This window comes from Hemitrygon akajei, chromosome 6 (genome assembly GCF_048418815.1).
Source record: "Hemitrygon akajei chromosome 6, sHemAka1.3, whole genome shotgun sequence".
NCBI lineage: Eukaryota > Metazoa > Chordata > Chondrichthyes > Myliobatiformes > Dasyatidae > Hemitrygon > Hemitrygon akajei.
The window spans coordinates 174,839,559-174,862,240 of NC_133129.1; the positions used below are offsets into that span (position 1 = coordinate 174,839,559).

Genomic DNA, 22,682 nt, shown 5'->3' on the forward strand with positions numbered 1-22,682 from the left:
TTCTTTTGGGCAGTGTCTTTACAAGAGAGGTGACACCAGCCCTTTTTTCAATGCTATTCAGAGTTTGTCTACCTTGTGTCAGTGATTGCATAACCAGGACTTGTGATATGCAGCAGACGCTCACACAACCATCTGCTCCCATGGGGGTTTGGGGCTAAGTAGTTGCCACACCTTGCCCAAGGGTGACCTGCAGGCTGGTGGAAAAACTAGGACCTTTGGCATTTTGAGCCAGAATTTCACTTTCGTACTAAAAAGGCACTCTTTATTTGGAAAAAATATATATTTTTATATATACAGAAAGATTTCTGAATTGGAATTGGCGTTTGTTCCAAGGGAAATGAGAAGTATTTGAAAAAAGCGAGGCAAGGAGGAGAGGAAAAAAAGAGAACTGCCCACTTTCCTTTGGAAGCCCGTGGGAGATTGGGATGGGAACAGCTGATTGAAACACGTGATCGGTGCAGGAAGTGTGTGAAGCAGAGACGGAAACTACGACCAAAGGATCCAGTGAAAAGAGAGAGGGAGAGCGAGGGGGGCATTGGGAAGAGAGAGGGAGAGAGAGAGAGAGAGGGCAAAACAGGGAGGAAGCCAGCGGAACTCGGATTGCAAGGTAAGTGATTGCAGGCCCGTGGTTTACAGAAAGGTCTGGAACAGGGCTGCTACACCTTTGTCCTGCGCGCACAGCGTGTAGTGTCACTCAATACCTTGAGACAGGATGGGAAGTTGCACTGTCTGCTATGGGTCATTTTTTTTTAGGTGGTGGTGGGGGGTGAGGTATGTGATCCGGATCCTGATTGAAACGTTATTGCATCAAATGCCTCTGCGGGGAGGGTAATGCCTCCGGGAAGGAGAGGCAGCGCTTTGACCTGCCTGTGCGGCGATTCCTGCTCCAGGCGCCGTATCTGAATGACGATGGCTGCGGCCACTACGGCCTCTCCTCCGTGGGCAGGACTTCCCCCACCCTCTCCCTGGGAGCGGATTGTGGAGCTGTTGGTGCCCAGGATGGGATTGCGAGGCAGACGGGGTGGGGCTGTCGCTGGAGCAGGGCGCACGTCCTGGGCAGCGCTTCGGGCTGGGAAAGGAACGCTTTGAACTCGCACCTCTCTTCGGGGCACTCGCAGCGACTTCTTAAAACACGGTTGGGAACGCAGAAGGCCGATTAAACACAGGACCCAACATCTCCGATCCCGGCGGTTTTGTCTTCCACTTCACTTTAGATTTACTTTACTGACGGATAATTGCGTCTTCCAGGATTGCGAAAGGTGTTCATTTACTTTTGACTGAATGTTCTCCCTCCGGAGGCAGACTGATATTTTGTGGCCTTCAGGAGAGGAAAACGCATTTATAGAGCGCCTTTCATTCAGTGTTCAGTTGCTAATGAAGCCTGGTCTGAGGAAACGAGACATAGTGTACAGTCATTTCGCGTAAGGAACAGTGAGCTAATAAGTGGATAACCCGAATGTCAAGGTTTTAAAGTACATTTATTATCTGGGTACACTGCCCTGAGATACGTTTTCTGGTTGGGATTCAGTAAAACAGAATTACAATAGAATCAATGTAAAACTCCACACAAAGACTGATAAACAACCAACGTGCAAAAAGACAAACTGTATTAATGAATTTTAAAAAACAGAACATGAGCAGTAGAGTCCTTGATTCTGTAGATCGTGGAATCAGTTCAGCGTTGAGGTGAGTAAAGTTATCCATGTTGGTTCAGGAGCCTGATGGTTGAAGGGTAATAATTGTTTCTGGACCTAAGGCTCCTGTACCTCCTTCCTTGTGGCACAAGCGAGCATAGCTATGATGGTGGGAGTTTCTCGGTGATGAACGTCAATTAAAAAGAAATTGCTGTGATGGATGCGACTCCTCTACCATTCAGACTAGTTCCCTGGAATCCTTTCAGTGTCTTTCGGAAAGTGGGTTGGGCAAGGGAGAGATGGTTTGACTTAAGATACCACCTGGGCGATAGTACCTCTAATTCTTCTTAAGCCCATCACCTGTACGGGCAGCTCGTCAGAGTCCTCTGTCCTGGACTGAAAGTTGATCAGCCTGTGCCTCCTTCCGCTTTTACAAGACAACTTTGTGTCTTCCAGGTGAAGACCCTTCCCCTCCCAAGGATTCAGTGATTCAGGAACAGCTTCTTCCCCTCTGCCATCCCATTGAACCCACAAACACTATCTCACTACTTTCTCACTTCTGTTTTTTTTTGCGCTGCTTATTTTAACTTCACTACATACTTGCTGTAATTCAGTCTTTTCCTCTATTTATTTATTTGTGTTTTTCATTGTTCTGCTGCCATAGAGTTAACAAATTTCATGACATATGTGTGTGATATTAAACCTGATTCTGATGAGGTCTTTGGGGCCTCTGGTGTTTTTATAGCTCTGGGCTTTTATGGGATGGGTTTGCCAGCCCGATACTTGAGCCTCCTCCTTTCACAAACAACCAGGCTTGAGACCATCCATAGGAGTGTTAATAGAATCCTTAATGATACTTTGTTGTAATATGGCTTTCAGTGTATTGAGTTCTGTACATAACTGTTACTGCAGAGATTAGATCATTCCCAATAATGAGTTACATAGCCTTTCAAATAAATAGCTGCTTTAGGGAGAAAAACATTAGCTACAATTTTTATTAGTAGGACGTTTTAGGTTATTTTCTGACCAGATGTTTGAGAAACAAAGAAGAGTAACCAGGAAATAGAAAAGTACAATGCTGAAGGTTAGATTTTAAGACTTAATTTTCTTGCATTTGAAATGTAGGCTGCATTAATGAAAACTTGGTCAAAACTAGGATGTGGAATCAGAATCGGGTTTAATATCACAGGTGTATGTTGTCTGTATCTGTATACTTGTCTGTAGAAACTGTTTTGGCATCTCCTCAAAATTTTGAGAGGGCTGCCGCCTTGAAGCTGCATCTGCAGCTGGGGAGCCCAGATTGAGGGTGCACACTTGACTATAAGACATGGGAGCAGAATTAAGAAAAAGGAGTCTGCTCTGCCATTCCATCACGGCTGATTTTATTACCCCTCTCAAGCCCAATCTCCTGTCTTTTGATGCCCTTACTAATCAAGTTGGTGTGTGGCCAAGTGATTAAGGCATTGATCTAGTGATCTGAAGGTCGCAAGTTCGACCTTCAGCTGAGGCAGCGTGTTGTGTCCTTGAGCAAGGCACTTCACCACACATTGCTCTGCGACGACACTGGTGCCGAGCTGTATCGGCCCTTGCCCTTCCCTTGGACAACATCGGTGGCGAGGAGAGGGGAGACTTGCAGCTTGGGCAACTGCCGGTCTCCCATACAACCCTACCCTGACCTGCGCCCTGGAAACTTCCCAAGGCGCAAATCCGTGGTCTCTCGAGACTAACGGATGCCTATTTTATTTATTACTAATCAAGGATCTATCAACCTCCGCTTTAATTATGTGACTTGGCCTCCACAGCTGCCTGTGGCAATAAATTCCACAGATTGACCACCCTCTGGCTGAAATAATTAGTCCTCATCTGTTCTAAAGGGATGTCTTTGTATTCTGAGGCTCTGGTCTTAGGCTCCCCCACTGTAAGAAGACATCTCTCTGTTTGCTCTCCTAGGTCTCAATGAGAACCCACCTCATTCTTCTAAGTTCCAGCAAGTACAGGCCTGGAGATATCAAAAACTGTATCAAACAGGGGATTAAAAACTGAACATTTAAAAAGAATGTTAGAATTCTTTCCCTCAGGGATTATAGGGGGCTCAATGATTGACTATATTCAGTACTTGAATTCCTCATTTGTATATTTTGTTCTGTTCAGGGTATTAATTTTGTTGATAAATAAAATCAGGTACTTTTGGTTATTTATGAAAGCTTTGGGCAAATACCTCTGATTTTTTTCCCTCTATAATGCAACTAAATTATTATTAATAAGCAAAATTGTCCTTTATTTTTATCAGTTTTATTCCCATCATCCCATCCATGTTACTCTGCTGTTTCCCTTGTGCCCACAGACAGGTACAGCATCAGTTGTCAGATGCTGCATCAGATCTGGAGTAACAATCATTTCGTTCTCCTTTACATTCATGTACTGAAGAATGGCAATAAACAATCTTTAATCTTGAGACGTGTTTAGTTAGGTGGTCTATGTACACTGCCTGTCTTAGTACAGAAGAAAACTTTAAAAATACAGTCGACATATTTTACCATCAGAACTTTGTCAGTGGGAGTAAATAAAAGACAAATTTTGCAGGTAGATCTGGGGTTCTTTCCCCTCCCCTGTTTATTAGGAGTTGAACATGAATAATTCTGTTTTTGAGTACATTCAGTTCTGAGGTTTCTAGGATCTTGGACACTCTGGGAATTGGACGTGCGGGTGAGATGGATGCCCAGGATGAGCCAGGGTGTTGAACAGTGGAACAGTTTTCAAAGGTTACGTACCTGCTTCTGTTCTGTGTTCACCAAACCACTCTGCAAGCAGTGAGGTCCTACTGAAGCCTGGCCACCACTTCAAGCAATTTGCCCACAGCAAATGCCACTAACAGTGAAGTAAATGAACAGCCAGTCTCATTGATATTAGTCGATGTTAGCCAGGCATTAAACTGCTTTTGGTTTGTAGTAAGATGTTGCAAATATCTAAAAGGAAAACCTGTCCATCTTGAACTCCTTCTCAATTTGTGGATGGTGCAGACCTGTTGAGCATTTCCAGCAGTCTTTTATTTCAGATTTTTAGTTGCTGTTATGTTCTGCATCTCTCAATTCCAGCATACTGGAGCTTTTTACTACTCTTCTTGTTCCTTCCTCTATTACAGGGGTTCCCAAGCTGGGGTCCATGGACCCCTTGCATAATGGAGGGGGTCAGTGGTGTTTCTTTTTTAAAAAAAAAGAAAGAAAAGAATTGGGAAACACTGTTCTATTACAACCCCTACAGACTGTGATCGCCCTCTTTGAGACAGCAACACCACCACGTGTGACATCTGGGCAACCTCGTTTTCCACTTTCTGACAGACATACCATTTGCAGTCTTCACCTCTCTTTTCCCCCACCCCTCTGAAGCTTAGCACACATTTATTGTTCTCATTCCGGTTGAAAATGGGGAAAGGACAAGATGGAATATCAAAGGCATTTTGTGCATTCTTATTCCAGAGAAGTCTGGCAGGCTGTGGTTAATGATGAAGCTATGGTCTATATCCACAAGCTCCTCAATTCCGTTATGCTGCTGGCAATTAGGGCAGCAATGAAGGTCCTCCATCTCTGGTGGTATTCAGGGCTTCCTTCGTTGTATCAGTAGCTTCCACTCGCTTTTCACTTTTGTCAGTCATGCAGGTCTCAGTTGGATCCTGAGGAATAGAGCCAGTCAGATGTAAAAAGATTCTTCATTGCTGTTTCCGTAACAATTTTGTTTTTCCAGTCAGGGTTGTTAGCCCTGAGCTGAACTCCCGAACCTGGAGGACCGGTGGACCACTCTTAGTCTGGCCTCTACCCTTTGACCTGTGTGGCATGGGTGACCTGACCAAGAGCCAAACTATAAAACCCTGACTCCAGACAACATAGCTCTCCAGATCATTGAGGCACGCAAACCTCCAATCCACGACAAGGTTGTGGTCTTCTTGGAGGCCTTAATGTGAATACAGACTCTAAATTGGTCCTAACAGTGATTCATTTAACTGATCAGTATACAGTATTCATTCTGTCTCCATGGATGCTGCCTGATCTGCTAAGCATTTTTTAGCACTCTCTGTATTTGATTCAGTCTTCCGGTATCTGTAATTTTAACCTTTCCAAGACTTTCTAAAGCCTGCAGCTCCTTGCCAATCTAGCACAGAGTCCAAGTCTCCCTGCAGTGAGTCCAAGTTCTGTGACTCGATAAAGCTGCAGATGACACCCACACTGAAGAATTTGCCTGTAGTATTTTCTGTAATTTCTTCACTGTGGGAGGCAGCCACACACTTCAGAGCTGCCTTCCTGATCCCATGACATGCCAGAATGACTAACTGCAAACTTATTCACCGAGGCCTGCCTTTCCAGACCGGACTGCTGCACGCCCTAAGAGAAGATGAGATTAGTTTTACTTGTCGCATGTGCATTGAAACATAACGTGTTGTGAGCGTTAAGTCCAATCAGTGAGGATTGTGCTGGGGGCAGCCCGCAAGTGTCGCCTTGCTTCTGGTGCCAACGTAGCGTGCCCACAGCTCACTAACCCCAACCCTTGTGACCTTGGAATCCGGAGTACCCGGAGGAAAAAGCTTCTTTCCCTCTGCCATCCAGATATTGAACCCATACTCTACCTCACTCCTGTATCATTTTTTTTGCATTACTAATTTAACTAATATACACATTTACTCTAATTCAGTGTTTTTTTCCCCCATTATTATTATGTATTTCATTGTACTGATGTTGCAAAAGTAACAAATTTCATGAGATATGCCGGCGATATTTAACGCCATTCTGATTCTGAACATGGTCACGGGGAGAACGTACAAGCTGCTTCCAGACAGTGGTGGGAATTGAACTCCTATTGGTGCTGTAAAGCAGTGTGTGAACAATTATGCTGCTGTGCTCCCACTTATGTTTAAATAAAATGTTTGTAATTGTGGATTTTGTGGGATTTCTTTACTGGTAAGAAAAGAAATCTTTGTGACGGGCTCAGTGAAGGGAAGGAACAATATCTGAAATGTAATCTTCCACGATATGCCTGGCATCTGGCCAGGAGTGCAACACCGGATCGGCTGATGGAAGCTGATTACCAGATTAATGACCGTCACTGTGAAAGGTGAAATATCTCCTTCAAAATGAACGCTACTCCACAGAGGCGGTGATAAATTCAACCGGCAAATGGGCAATCTTGGATCGAAGCTGCTAATTTAAAAATGTGGATTTCTGCTCTGTTAACCCTAGCTCAGTTGTCAGCTTTCTCATCTGAGCCATCGATTGTGTGTTTAGCCGCTGTTCCAGAGGCCTGAGCACAAAGATATCGGCTGATGTTCCGGTGCCCAGAAATGTAAGGGAGCACTGTATTGTCATTGATACTGCTTTACTAATGAGGCAGGATTTTGTACAGGGTGGGTGCAGTGGTGTATGTCCTCTGCCTGAGGAATCTAGAACCAGTGGTAGCAGTTGCAAATGAAGATGTAATGGTTTTATTATTGTCCCATGTACTTAGATACAGTGAAAGCCTTGTCTTACATACTGTTCATATGGTTCAGATCATTGCACTGTGCATTGATGTGGAAAAAGGTAAAGCAGCAACAATACAGCCTGGTATGGGAACACCAATGCTCTAGAATGGAAAATCCTACCAAAAGTGCTGGATATGGCCCAGTCCATCTTGGGTGGTGAATTTGTGGAATTTGTTACCACAGGCTGCTGTGGAGGCCAGGTCGTTGGGTGTATTTAAGGCAGAGATTGATAGGTTCTTGATTGGACGTGGCATCAAAGTTATGGGGAAAAAGTCGCGGAGTGAGACTAAGGAGGGCAAAAAAGGATCAGCCGTGATTGAATAGTGGAACAGAATCAAGGGGCCAAATGGCCTGATTCTGTTCCTGTGTCTTGTGGTTAAAGCCCCCTCCCCCCCCAACACCATTGAGCACATTTACGCAAAACGCTGTCACAGAAAAGCAGTATCCATCATCAGGGAACCCATTTACCCAGGACATGCTTTTTTTCTTGCTGCTGCCATCAGGAAGAAGGTACAGAAGCCTCGGGACCCACACCACAAGGTTTAGGAAAAATTATTACCCCTCAACCATCGGGCTTTTGAACCAATGGGATAAATTTACTCAATTTCACTTGCCCCATCAGTGAACTGTTCCCCCAACCTATAGACTCACTTTCAAGGACTCTTCATTTCAGGTTCTCGATATTTCTTGCTTATTTATTATTATCATTTATTTCTTTTCGTATTTTCAGTTTGTTGTCTTTTGCACACCAGTTTAATGCCCAAGTTAGTGGGGTCTTTCATTGATTCTGTTTATGGTTATTATTCTATTATGGATTTATTAAGTATGCCCACAAAATGGATCTCCAGGTTGTATATGGTGACATGTATGTACTTTGATAATAAATTTACTTTGAGTGAAGTGTAGAAGCTACAGAGAAAGTATAGTGTAGGTGGAAAATTAAAAACTGCAAGGTCATAATGAGGTTGACTGTGAGGGCAAGAGTCCATTTTAACATACCAGGGGACTAGTTAATAGTCTTATAACATAGAGTCATAGAGAACTATAGCACATAAACTGGCCTTTTGGCCCATCTAGTCTGTGCAAAACTATTTAAACTGCCTACTCCCATCAACCTGTTCCATGACCCTCCATACCCCTACTATCCTTGTACCTATCCAAACTTCTCTTAAACATTGAAATTGAGCTTGCATGCACCAGTTATGCTAGTAGCTCGTTCCACACTCTGAGGGAAGAAGTTTCTCTTCATGTTCCCCTTAAACATTTTACCTCTCACCCTTAGTCCATGACCTGTGGTTGCAGTCCCACCCAACCTCAGTGGAAAAAGCCTGCTTGCATTTACAGTCAGCCCTCCTTATCCGTGGGTTCCACATGTGCGGATTCAACTAACCGCGGATCGGGAAAACCCAGAAGTTCTTGCTCCAACACTCGTCGTTTGAACATGCACAGACTTTTTTTTCTTGTCATTATTCCCTAAACAATACAGTATAGCAACTATTTACATTGTATTAGGTATAATAAGTGATCAAGAGATGATTTAACGTATACGGGAGGATGTGCGTAGATTACTGTGGATCGGGAATCGAAAAAAAAACAGGTTCTCTAAGTTGGGACAGGTACATCCGGTATTTTTTAGCGTCAGTTACTCAAACGTTTGTCTTAGTATATAGAGTATATTTTGCCTTTCTATGCATATAAAACACTTAAGAAACGTATGTATTTCAATAATTAAACCACTGTGTTGCTTAGTAATAATTGTAGCTTTCATCAGGGCAGGGCCTTTCACATCCTCCATTATTCTTACTTTATCCTTTAAAATTGTTCCGATCATTGACCAACTGTAGCCTAATGCTTTTCCAGTGACTGATCGCGTTTCACCCCTTTCTGATCGCTTTATTATTTCCACTTTATTTTCAATCGTGATCGTTTTCCAGAACAGAAATACTGTGGACGGTGGGTCCCGAACTCCGCCGGGTCCTATAGTCCATCACACTGAGACAGGTTAAATAAGGTTGGAGCTCCGCCGGGTCCTAAAGTCCACCCACTTGAGCATCCACGTTTTTTGGTATCCGTGGGTGGTCTCGGAACCAATCCCCCACAGATAAGGATGGCCAACTGTACTCTATGTCCCTCATGATTTTGTATACATCTATTAAATCTCCTCTCAATCTTCTGTGTTCTAAGGAATAAAGTCCTCATCTGTTCAATTTTCCCTTGCAACTCAGGTCCTCCAGACCCAGCAACACCCCTGTGAATTTTCTCTGTAGTCTTTCAATCTTATTTACATTTTTTCCTGTAGGTAGTTGACCAAAGTCGCAAACAATATTCCAAATTAGGCTTCACCAATGTCTTGTACAACTTCAACATTACATGCCATCTTCTGTACTCAATACACTGATTTATGAAGGGCAATGTGCCAAGAGCTTTTTTTCACGACCCTATCTACCTGTGATGCCACTTTCAATGACTTGTGGATCTGTATCCCCAGATCGCTTTGTCCTATCACACTGCCCAGTGCCCTACTTTTCACTGTGTAGGGCCTACCCTGGTTGGTCCTACCGAAGTGCAAAACCTTGCACTTGTCTGCATTAAATTCCATCTGCCATTTTTCAGCCCATTTTCCCACCTGATGTAGATCCCTCTGCAAGCTATGATAGCCTTCCTCGCTGTCCAGTACACCTCCAAGCTTGGTGTCATTCGCAAATTTGCTGATCCAGTTTACAGTGGGATCGATGCTGTCCTTGAGCCTTGTGGTCCATGCCTTAGTACTTGTGTATCCTCTGCTTGATGGGAGAGGGGAGAAGAGACGATATCTGGGTTGGTTGGGGTCTTTGATTATGCTGGCTGCTGTACTGAGGCAGCGAGAGATCTAGGCAGAGTCCAAAAGACTCTGCAGTTTCCCACATCACATGCAGTGTAGTTGCCACGCTAAGCTGTTGTGCATTCAAATAGGATGCCATCTATAGTGCATCAATTAAAAATTTGTAAGGTTCAACAGGGACGTGAGGAAGTGGAGGCGTTGATAAGTTTTCTTGGCTGTAGCATCTATATGGTTAGACCTGGACAGGCTAATGATGTTCTCTCCTAGGATCTTGAAGCTCTCAATGTCAACACTGTTGACGTAGATGGGAGTATATGCACTGCTCCCCTTCCTAAAGACAATGACCAGCTCTTTCAGAGGGAAAGGTTGTTGTCATGCCACAATGTCACTAAGCTCTCTCTCTCCTTCCTGTACTCTGACTCATTAATATTTGAGCACGGTCCACTCTGGTGGTATTACCTGCAAACTTGTTAATGGAGTTGGAGCAGAATCTGGCCACACAGTGTACAAGGAGTAGATTAGGATGGGTTATTCAAGATTCACTAGGAGGCTCATGGATCGTTCTCTGAGAGGGCTGCGGACATGCAGTCATTGAGTTCATTCGAGTCCAGGATGGCTAGATTTAGAGTCAAGGAGTCAGGAGCAGTCCCTTTGACTCAATTCGTCCATGCCAACCATACTGCCCATCAATCTAGTCCCATTTGCCCATGCTTGGTCAGTGTACCTTTACATTCCTGTCTGTGTACTTATTCAAATGTCTTTTAAATATTGTAATTGTGCCTGCCTTTGGCAGCTCATTCTGTACACTGACCACCTTCTACGTGAAGAAGTTGCCCCTCAGGTCCCTTTTTAAATCTTTCACCTCTCATGGTAAACTTCTAGTTTTTAGCTCCCCTTTCCTTAGAAAAAAGGCCCTGTGTTCACCCTATCTATACCCCTCATGATACATCTCTCATCTCTCAGTCTCCGGAATTTCAAGGCCTGTCCAACCTCTCCCCATAACTCACCCCCCTGAGTCCTGGCAGCATCATTGTAAATCTTCTCTGCCCTCTCTCCAGTTTAATTATGTCTATCCTATAAAAGGGTGACCAAAGCAGTGCATAATACCACGCGTGCAATCTCAGCAACGTATAACTGCAGCATTATGTCCTAATTCCTTGACCGATGAAGACCAACATGCCAAATGCCTTCTTTGCCCTGTCTACCTGTGCCACCTTCAGAAAACTGTGTATTGGTACTCCTAGATCCCTCTGTTCACAACACTCCCCCAGGGACCGATCATTCGGCCTGTAAGTCCTACCTTGGTTTGATTTCCCAAAATGTAACACTTTGCTCTTATCTGAATTGTAAGCCATTTTCCAATATTCAGCTCTACTGCCTGGTCAAGATGCCCCTCTAATTTTTGATAACCACCTTCACTGTCTAAATGTTAAACAAAATCAAGGGATATGGAGAATGCCACCATCATCATTATCTGCTATGTCGTATGATGTAGGCGATCGTGGTCTTGACCATGGTTGTTCTTGGCAAATTTTTCTACAGAAGTGGTTTGCCATTGCCTTCTTCTGGGCAGTGTCTTAACAAGACAGGTGACCCCGGCCATTATCAATGCTCTTCAGAGGTTGTCTGCCTGGCGTTGGTGGTCACATAACCAGGGCTTGTGATATGCACCAGCTGCTCATACAACCATTTACACCCATGGCACTTGCACCCATGGCTTCACGTGTCAGGGTGTGGGGCTAAGCAAGTGCTGCACCTTATTCAAGGGTGACCTGTAGTCCAGCAGAGGGAAGGAGGGCCTTATACCTTCTTTGCTAGAGATGTATCTCCACCCCACCACATTTGGTATGGAGATAATGTATCAACATGGCACTTGCCTTGAAGTGTGGTGACTTGGTTAAAGGGGCCTGGAGTCTTATTCTTTCTCCTGTATCTGACGTTATATTCTTAAGCCAAGGCTCCATCTGCTTTCGGGGTTGACATAATCTGTTTTGCAGCCCTACTCTTGTATCACAGAGGAGATCTGCTGGGCTTTTGGCCAGTGGACTTCAACCAGCAACTTGAAGAGTTTATTTTAGTGAGAGTTTGATATAAGCAAAGTGGCTGCTGTATTTCTCACAGAGAATAGACTTCAAAAGTGCTCCACTGTTGCTTGAGGCAGACTCTAATTTACCATGAACACTACCTCACCTTTTTTCTCTTTTTGCGCTATTTAACTTTTTGAAAATATATACTTACTGTAATTTAGATGTTTTCTAATGTATTGCAATGTTCTGCTGCTGCTCAGCAGCAAATTGCATGATGTATTCCAATGATAGTAAGTTTGATTCTGCTTTTAATATATCAAATTTTAGGACACCTATTGCAGTATTTTCATGTCTGAAGAAATTACCGGTGTATTTTTTTCTGTGGGGAGGATTCTAATATTCTTGTGCTAGTATTATTTTGGGATTTTATATGTTATCATAACTATGTGACTGTATGTACTGTGTTTTGTACCTTGAGCCTGGAGGAATGTTGGTTTGTTTAGCTGTATACAGTTGTGGTTGAATGACGATGAACTTGAAATAAGAGCATCAGGAATTCAGGTAGAATGTGCAGCTAGAAATGCATGGATTTGTTGTGCAGTTGGCCCTACTGTACCTATTCTAGCCACAATCTAAAGTGATTTGGAATCATTCCATTTTCCAGCACTGGTTGTTGCCCCACAGGCCATGGTGGCTAAGCTGCTCTTACAACTATAATGAAGGTGCTCTCCTTCAGTAGAAACGATTCACCTCAACTCCGACGACTGAATCTTTAATCTACAGCACTGCCTTTTATTGACCTCCTCTGCTCGTGTAAATATTGCCTTTCTGTTTTATCTCACGCGCAGTAGCGTAATGCTTTGTAGTGCCAGTGACACTCTTCCTTCTAAGCTGCGTGGGTGCGCGGCCGTGCAGTAACTAAAAGGCTCCTGCGCATGTGGCCTTTGTTGCCGTGCAGCTAGAAAAAAATTTACAGAGCGGAAAAGATTTTCTTTTGTACTGCATTTTGTTATACCCTTCAATTAATAACTAAAATCAAAAGTATGTGATTTTTAAATTTCCGTTCTAAATATTATAGTTTGCATATACAAAAAAAAAACCATTTAAAGTACCTTGCGGGTTTCCAGGCCATGTAAAAATTTCCTGCCCAGAGCAATGGTTGGTCAGCACAGCTGGGAAAAAAATAATTGGAGGAAACACTCGCCTGTGACCCTAGTTCAATTCCCACTGCTGTCTGTTAGGAGGCTGTAAATTCTCCCCGTGTCTGTTTGCTTCCTCCAGGTGCTCTGGTTTCCTCCCACATTCTGAAAGCATACGGGTTAGTAGGTTAATTAGTCACCTGGGGGTATTTGGGTAGCATGTGCTCATCGTGCTGAAAAGGCCTACTGTATCTTTAAAATAAATGAATTTCATAGGCTTCAGATTTAATGCTTTCTTCCCTAACCCCCGCCCTCTTCTTTTATAACGTAGGTGATTATTATTCAGCTGAGCACACAAGCACAAGATGGTGACTGGAAGTAAGGGGGTCGTGGATCAGAAGGCTGTGGACTGGAGTAATTTGGCACTGTGGTCCTGGGAGCCGCTCCGTATACAGTCCTGTCTGAGTGCAACCCAGTCGCTCTAAGGCTCCTCAGAGGCTCTCACTGGCAGTTTAAGCGTAATTGATTCAATTAAGACTTGCAGTAAACAATCTGCTGGAGGAAATCAGTGGGTGAAGCAGCGCGTGTGTAGGGAGGGAGGGAAAGCAGCATCCATCATCAGGAAACCCCATCACCCAGGCCATGCGCTCTTCTTGATTCTGTGCCATCTTCCTGATGGTAGCAACCTTAGGACTCGCATCATCAGGTTCAAGAACAGTTATTATCCCTCAACTGTCAGGCTCTTGAACCAGTACAGACAACTTCACTCAATTTCACTCGCCCCATCACTAAACTGTTCCCATAGCCTGTGGACTCCCTTTCAAGGACTCTTCATCTTGTGTTGATATTTATTGCTATTATTTCTTTTGTATTTGCAGTTTTTTGGTTGATTGTCAGTCCTGATGAGTGTGGTCTTTGATTTTATTATGGTTTTTGGATTTGCTGTGAATGCCTGCAAGACGATGAATCTCAAGGTTATATATGGTGATATGTATGTGCTTCGATAACAAGTTTACTTTGAACTTCGAAATGTGATTGTTTCTCTTCCCATGGACGCTGCCTGATCTGCAGGGTGTTTCCAGTGTTTTCAGTTTTCCTTGCCCAGAACCATAGAGCACAGAAACAGACCCTTTGGCCCATCCATTCCATTCTGAACCGATGAACCATACTTCTCTCATCCATGTCATTACCCAAATTTCTCAAGTGTTGCAATTGAACCCACATTCACCACGTCTGCTGGCAGCTCATTCCACACTTGCTTTGCCCTCTGAGTGAAGAAGTCCCCCCCTCAGGTCCAGGCCCAGAGTGTGTTGAAGTGACAGGGTCCAGGTCCTAGTACAAATGCTGACCCGGTGTTTGGACGGTTTCAACGCTGGGCTGGATGGATTGAAAAGGTTGGGTGTTGGGACCGGAGGCAAGGGTCGAGCCAGTTCTGCTTGTTCTTCTAGGGCGTTTACTCTGCTCTCCGCAACACTGGGGCTGATGCTGTGGCCTGCTCCGTCCGGGTTTTGTGTCTGTGAGTTCTGGTTTATTCTGCAGTGTGATGGACTGTGGTGAGGCTATAGGCCTGCTCCGGGTTTCGTGTCTGCAAGCTCTGGTTTACTCTGCTGTGTGATAGACTGTGGTGAGGCTATAGGCCTACTCCGGATTTCATTTCTGTGAGCACTGTTTATTGCTCCTCTTTGTGATTAGCTGAGGCCATGGGCCTGGTCCGGGCTTTGTGTCTATGGACTCTCTTTAGTTCAGAATACTGTTGCTTGCTTTTATCGTTTGCCTGATTTGTGGTTTTTTTCTCTCTCAGTACGTCGAGTGTGTGTTAGTCTTTTTAATGGAGTCTTTCGGGTTTCTTGTTTAGGTGCTGCCTATAAGGACATGAATCTCAAGGTTGTGCAAATTATACATAATTTGATAACAAATATACTTTGAAATATTTTATATTGAAGCATCTGCATTTTATTTGTAGGTTTTTATTCATTGATGCAGTAAACTGGGAGTTATTTTGGATCTTCTAGCCAATGTTAGATTAGCTTTATTTGTCGCATGTGAAGTATGACATTTGTGCCAATCTGAGGAAGTGCTGGGGGCAGCCTGCATGTGTTGCCATGGTTCCAGTGCCAACATAGCATGCCCACAACTTGTTAATCCTAACCTGTAGGTCCTTGGAGTTTGGGAAGAAACTGGAGCCCCAGGAGGAAACTCGTGTGGTCACGGGGTGAACATAGAAACGCCTTACAGATGGTGGTGGAATTTAAAGCCTGGTTGCTGGCACAATGCTAACCACCACTGTCTTCATCCTTGGCACATTATCTGTAAAGGACATGACATCACTTCAATCTTGTATTTATGTTGATGAGGTTGTGCTGGGGTGCAGTTTAATGTCTGCCTTTTTAACATGCTGGTGTTCCAAAAAGGGCCTCATTGGCCATAAAAATACTTTTGGGTGACTGAAGTGATGTAACAATTGCTAGACAAATGCAGATATTTATTCTCACAAAACGCTGGTGGAACACAGCAGGCCAGGCAGCATCTATAGGGAGAAGCAGTGTCGACGTTTCGGGCCGAGACCCTTCGTCAGGACTAACCGAAACGAAGGGTCTCGGCCCGAAACGTCGACAGTGCTTCTCCCTATAGATGCTGCCTGGCCTGCTGTGTTCTACCAGCATTTTGTGTGAGTTGTTTGAATTTCCAGCATCTGCAGATTTCCTCGTGTTTGCTCAGATATTTATTCTGCTTGGTTGGCATTGGGTTGTCACTGATGTAAATGTCTCTTCCAGATGTGGAAAGCAGCTGCCGGTCGGACTATTTCTGTCACAGCATCAGATGATGGTGATGATTGGGATACTGACCCTGACTTTGTGGTAAGATTTTTTTTTGGGGTTCCTCCTCACAACCTGGATTGGATTTTGTATACCAGTTTTCAAAATCCTGGTACGTTCCAGGGCTGCCAATTAAGCCAATGGGTTGCTGAGTTGACCAGCAGGAAAATGCCTCCCTCCACTCACCATCAAGCACCCATTGCACTAATTTCAACATTCCCAACATCTCCCTGATTCTGCCATTTGCCAAAATGGCGCATCACAGGGTCTGGCCTCCCCACTGTGGACTCTGTCTATACTTTTCCCTGCCTCAGTAAAGCAGCCGGCATAATTGAAGACCCCACCCGCCATGGAAATTGTCTCTTCGCCCCCTCCCATCGGGAAGAAGATACAAAGGCCTGAAAGTGCATTTCACAAGGGCAGTTTCTCCCCCAATCCTGAAGAGCAAATTGTAGGGAAGGGCATCCTGAATGATAAGACCCCGGCCTCCCGATCTACCTCGTTATGATCTTGCACTTTTATCGTTTATCTGCACTGTACTTTCTTGGTAGTGTTTACACGTTATCGTGTATTGATGTTGTTTCACCCTATTCTAGCTCCATGCACTCTGTATTGATTGTGATCTGTCTGAACAGTATGCAGGATGAGCTTTTCACTGCATGTGACGATAATAAGCCAAATCCACTAGCTGCAATTCACAGTGGCCAATTTATCTACCAACCTACGCCTGTGCAGTATAGGAGGAGAATGGAGCACCATGGTGGGGGGAGGCGTTAGGGGAGACTGGAGCATCTGGGGGTGGGGGGGGAGGCTGGCACAGCCAGAGGGGTGGGGCAGACCAGGGTAGCCAGGGGAACTGGGACAATATTCCACAAAGCAACACATTTCACATTACATAAGACGTCAATACTGAGCCTGCCCCTGAATCTTGACTCCGTGCGTACAGTACCCGATCTCGGGATTGAACCGGATCACTGGAGCTAAGTGGTGTTTAGCTCTAAGCGTTGCACTGTTACATCTTCTGTACAATTTGCTCTTGCAGTTTTGTTGCAGTGGGGAAATTAAACGTAAACCACAAAAAGATTCTGCAGTTGCTGGGAATGTGGAGTAGCATGTACAAATCAGAAGCTGGCCCTTCAGCCCATCATGCTCATCCCATCCTTTTAGTCCATCTACACAAATCTCATTTGCCCTCATGAAGACAGCATCCTTCTGTACCTTGCCCATTTAACTATATGTCTAAACCCCTCTGAAATGTAGGAATTGTACCTGTTTGCAGCAATACCACGTTCCAGATATTAAACACCCTCTGAAAGGAATAGAACCGAACCCCTCCAGTCTACAGCCTGGTTAATGACTGGGACACTGGAGTGAGTGAGTTTTATTAGTATCTCCTCTGATGCTACATAAACTGGGTGACGGGGTGGTACAATAATTTAGCAGTTGGTGCCGTACTTCGCAGAGTGGTGTAACTGAAAAGAATCAGCGGAGAGACACACTGAAGCTGCTCGATTATAGAAGTTTTTATCCAGCCAAACAAGCAGGAATCATACTGGAGACACTCTTGGAAGATTAGGCCTCCCTGATCCAATATTACGTGACATTTTTATACGCTAGAGATCAAAGGTAACAGCAGGACAAATCTAAAGTTACAATGTATCCACAATGCTTCCTTTGAATTTCATATAATTTTCAAACACCTTGATCTTCACACCAGCACTCCACACACCCAAAATGACTGTTAATCCCCACTGACTCTGGGCTGCAATCATGCATATTCATATTCAGACATCTCAGGTCAAATGAGTGTTTCTTTATTTCTAATCGACCCCAGTCTGCAGTTCCAAGAACACCATTGCTCAGGGCTGCATTTTAAATTCAATCTACAATCCACATTCAGGTTTGAGGACTGGTTGCTATTGAAATTACTATTTGGTATATACCATAATTCCAGAATATGTCCTAACAGCACTGGCTGTAAGATCAGTGTTCAGTTCCCACCACTGCTTGCAAGGAGTTTGTATGTTCTCCCCGTGTCTGTGTGGGTTTCCTCTGGGTGCTCTGGTTGCCTCTCACAGTCCAAAAATGTATGGGTTAGGGTTAGTGAGTTACACATTATGTTGGTGCTAGAAAGTGTAGTGACACTGGTGGGCTCCCCAACACAATCCTCACTGAGTTGATTTGATGTAAATGGCACATGTCACTGTATGGACATGTGACAAGTAAAGTTTATCTTTGTTTGTTATCCATCTGTAATTACTCACCAGACCAGCTGTTGGTGGCAGTAGGTGGTGAACCACATTGAGTACAGAGCAGATTTGGATGCTGACGGTCATTGTTCATTCCCTGGAGGGTATTAATGAGCTGGGATTTCCCAAAAACCTGATGGATTTGTAGTTGTCCAGCTTCTGTGGTATTTGAGTCTAAATTCCCTGGCCCCTTTGTATTTGAGCTCACGTTTCAATCAGTGGTTCAGAACTCAGTAACTAGACCACTGTGTTCGCCCCCGCCCTCCTTTCAAATGCCGCAGGCAGGCCTTTCCCTTGTAGCCGAGGGGATGGGTGAGACATCTGAGCATCTGCACCTCTTGTGCTGCGCCTCACGGTGGTGAGAAACAAACCTGGAGCCACAATCTCCTGAAGCACGTCTTGAGACAGATATTTATTTTTAATTTAGTGATACATTGCAGAATAGGCCCTTCTGGCCTTTCGAGCCGTGCTGCCCAGCAACCCCAATTTAACACTAACCTAATCACAGCGCAATTTACAAAGACCAATTAACCAACCTGGTGCATCTTTGGACTGTGGGAAGAAACTGGAACGCCCGGGGACTACCCATGCATTTCACAGGGAGGACATGCAGATAACGCTGGAAGTGAACTCTGAACTTCAACGCCCCGAGCTGTGAAAGTGTTGCACTTGTGCTACGTTACCATGATTAATCATGGAATTGTAATGGGGCTGTAGGAGGCTAATTGGTCCATCAAGCCTGTTCTCTCTCATGATGGAACGACCCCTTTACACTTGGAGTTACAGAACTCTACAGTACGGAAGCAGGCCTTTGGCCCATCTGCTCCATACTGACCTATTATCCTGCCTGTTCCCATTGACCTGCACCCGGACCACGGACCCGGAAATTGCACTCGCATCCACCACTTTAAACGGAAGCTCATTCCACACTCTCGCCACTCTCTGAGTGAAGAAGTCCCCTTCCTCCCCCCCCCCCATGTTCCCCTTAAATACTTCACCTTTCACCCTTAATTGATGACCTGTAGTTCTCATCTTGCACAACCTCAGTGCAAAATGCCTGCTTTCATTTACCCTACCTTTTTCTCTCATAAGTTCGTATACATCTGTTAAATCTCCCCTCAGTCTCTAGTGCTTATGAGAATAAAGTCCTAACCTAATCAACCTTTCCCTGTCACTCAGGTCTTCATGTCTTGGCAACATCCTTGTAAATTTTCTCTGCACTCCTTCAATCGTATTGACATCTTTCCTGTAGGTAGGTAACCAGAATTGCACACAGTACTCCCGATTAGGCCTCACTAATGTCTTGTGCAGCTTCAAAGCACCATCCCAACTCCTGTACTCAATACTTTATTTTTCCCGTGTATTATTCTCTCTCAAGTGACACTGCACTCCCCCATCCCCGTGGAAGGCATTGGTTGTGTTTCCACCACTCGTTTTTTTTTGCTATCGAAAGGAACATCCTGCTGATAAGCCTTTGGCACTAAATATGTATTTTGTTTCCCTCTGGGCATATCCTGCAGTTTTTCTTTTTATTTCACACTAGCTAATAAATTAGGCTAGGATGGCAGGGTGATGATGCATCTCTAATAACGGAGGTATAAACTATTCCTTCCCTCTGCAAGTCAACCTTGGGTAAGGTTCAGCCCCCTGATCAGGGTCACATGAAGCCACGGGAGCAGGTGGTGAATGGTCGTACGAGCAGCTGGTGCATATCACCAGCCCTGGTTGTGTGACCACTGATGCCAGGCAGACAATCTCTGAAGAGTATCGATGATTGCTGTGGTCACCCGTCTTGTAAAGTCACTGCCCAGAAGGCAATGACAAACCACTTCTGTAGGAAAATTTGCCAAGAACAATCATGGTCATGGACAGAGCTACAGCATGAAGGGGGTGGGGGGTTCTTCCCCACAGGCAATTACCCCTCGCTCAGTAGACAGATGGAAGACCATGATCACCCAAGTCAAATGACAGGGCACAAACTCATGCATGTCGTAAGAAATGGCACATAACGATGCTGAGGAAGTTAGCATTGATCTAGTGATATAATATAGGGGGCAAAATTTAAAGTGACCACAGATATGTATGGGAGGGGGATGTCAGAGGTAAGTTTTTTACACAGTTATGGGCATAGTGGCAGAAGCAGGTACATTAGCAACATTTAAGAATCTGTTAGATAGGCAATGGAAGATGTAAAAGTGAACGGTCAGATTGATCCTAAAGTAGGTTAAGAGGTCAGCACAGCATTGAGGGCTGAAGGGCCTGTACTGTGCTGTAATGTTCTATGTTCACCCCTACAGAATCAGAATCAGGTTTATTATCACCGGCATATGTTGTGAAATTTGTTAACTTAGCGGCAGCAGTACAATGTAATACATGCTAAATATTAGAAAAAAATAAATGAATTACTGGATATGTGTATATTAAATAGCTAAAAATAGTGCAAAAACAGAAATAATAAAAAGTGAGGTAGTGTTCATGGGTTCAGTGTCCATTTAGGAATCAGATGGCAGAGGGGAAGAAGCTGTTCCTGAATCGCTGAGTGTGTGCCTTCAGGCTTCTGTACTTCCTTCCAGATGGTAACAATGAGAAGTGGGCACGTCCTGGGTGGTGGGAGGTCCTTAAAATGGACCGGCAGTTGATTCCAGATTCTCCCTCTGTATTTTATGTAAAAAATGTTAAACTTTGTGTCTTTGTCAGTAAACCTCACAGTCTGAGTTGAGGAGGAGGAACAAGCCTGGGATAGAGTCAAGAATAGTACAGTAGGAAAACAGGCCCTTTGGCCCAGCTGGTCCATGCCAGCCATGGCATTCTCCCTGCTAGTCCCAGTTGCCCGCATTCGGCCAGTAACCCTCCAAGCCCCCTCCCCTCCATGTACCCATCCACATGCCTCTTAGATGTTGCACTATACCCACCTTGACCACCTCGTCTATTGCAAGAGGTGAATTATATCTGCAGTTATTTTGCTAGATTCCTTTCTATCGATGATTTCTTTCTAGTTGGTTAAATGTTCTGTTCTTGTTAATCAGAATGACTTGACTGAGAAGGAGCAGCGATGGGGAGCCAAGTCGGTACAGGGATCTGGACACCAGGCCCACATTAAGTAAGTACTTTTCTTTAGATGATGGTGGCTGCATGCCTCTTTATTGCTGTAGGTAACTCATTAACACGTTATGTGCTTTTGGAATTCTTTACTTCCAACCTGCAACCATTTGGTAATTGGTAATCCTGTGCTCTGGTGAATTTCGTCTCAATTTTTTTGAGACTTTGCATTAAAGTTGTTGTAAAAGTACCATCTTGGCTTGGATGAGGTTGTTTTCACTCCACTCTAACACACAAGAGGTTCTGCAGATGCTGGAAATCTTGAGCAACACACACAAAGTGCTGCAAGATCTCGGCAGGTCCACTCTATCTAGGCCTTTCAATGTTCAATGGGTTTCAGTGAGATCCTCCCTTATTCCTCAACTCCTATGAACATACATCTAGATAGATAGATAGATAGATACTTTATTCATCCCCATGGGGAAATTCAACTTTTTTCCAATGTCCCATACACTTGTTGTAGCAAAACTAATTACATACAATACTTAACTCAGTAAAGAATATGATATGCATCTAAATCACTATCTCAAAAAGCATTAATAATAGCTTTTAAAAAGTTCTTAAGTCCTGGCGGTAGAATTGTAAAGCCTAATGGCATTGGGGAGTATTGACCTCTTCATCCTGTCTGAGGAGCATTGCATCAATAGTAACCTGTCGCTGAAACTGCTTCTCTGTCTCTGGATGGTGCTATGTAGAGGATGTTCAGAGTTATCCATAATTGACCGTAGTCTACTCAGCGCCCTTCGCTCAGCTACCGATGTTAAACTCTCCAGTACTTTGCCCACGACAGAGCCCGCCTTCCTTACCAGCTTATTAAGACGTGAGGCGTCCCTCTTCTTAATGCTTCCTCCCCAACACGCCACCACAAAGAAGAGGGCGCTCTCCACAACTGACCTATAGAACATCTTCAGCATCTCACTACAGACATTGAATGACGCCAACCTTCTTAGGAAGTACAGTCGACTCTGTGCCTTCCTGCACAAGGCATCTGTGTTGGCAGTCCAGTCTAGCTTCTCGTCTAACTGTACTCCCAGATACTTGTAGGTCTTAACCTGCTCCACACATTCTCCATTAATTATCACTGGCTCCATATGAGGCCTAGATCTCCTAAAGTCCACCACCATCTCCTTGGTCTTGGTGATATTGAGACGCAGGTAGTTTGAGTTGCACCATATCACAAAGTCCTGTATCAGTTTCCTATACTCCTCCTCCTGTCCATTCCTGACACACCCCACTATGGCCGTGTCATCAGCGAACTTCTGCACATGGCAGGACTCCGAGTTATATTGGAAGTCTGATGTGTACAGGGTGAACAGGACCGGAGAGAGTACGGTTCCCTGCGGCGCCCCTGTGCTGCTGACCACCGTGTCAGACCTACAGTCTCCCAA

The 22,682-nt window shown here is 44.5% G+C and overlaps 1 protein-coding gene across 3 annotated transcripts in view; it reads left to right on the forward strand.

The window, feature by feature from the left end:
* The first annotated feature begins 449 nt into the window (after positions 1-449).
* The window catches only part of cttn (cortactin), an 83,118-nt gene continuing 60,885 nt past the window's right edge, over positions 450-22,682 (forward strand). For all 3 annotated transcript variants that reach the window (XM_073049799.1, XM_073049801.1, XM_073049800.1), the window contains exons 1-3: positions 450-607; positions 15,905-15,988; positions 21,222-21,295. In XM_073049799.1, the coding sequence (XP_072905900.1) occupies positions 15,905-15,988; positions 21,222-21,295 (158 nt within the window). In that variant the 5' untranslated portion in view covers positions 450-607. The remainder of the gene's footprint in view (positions 608-15,904; positions 15,989-21,221; positions 21,296-22,682) is intronic.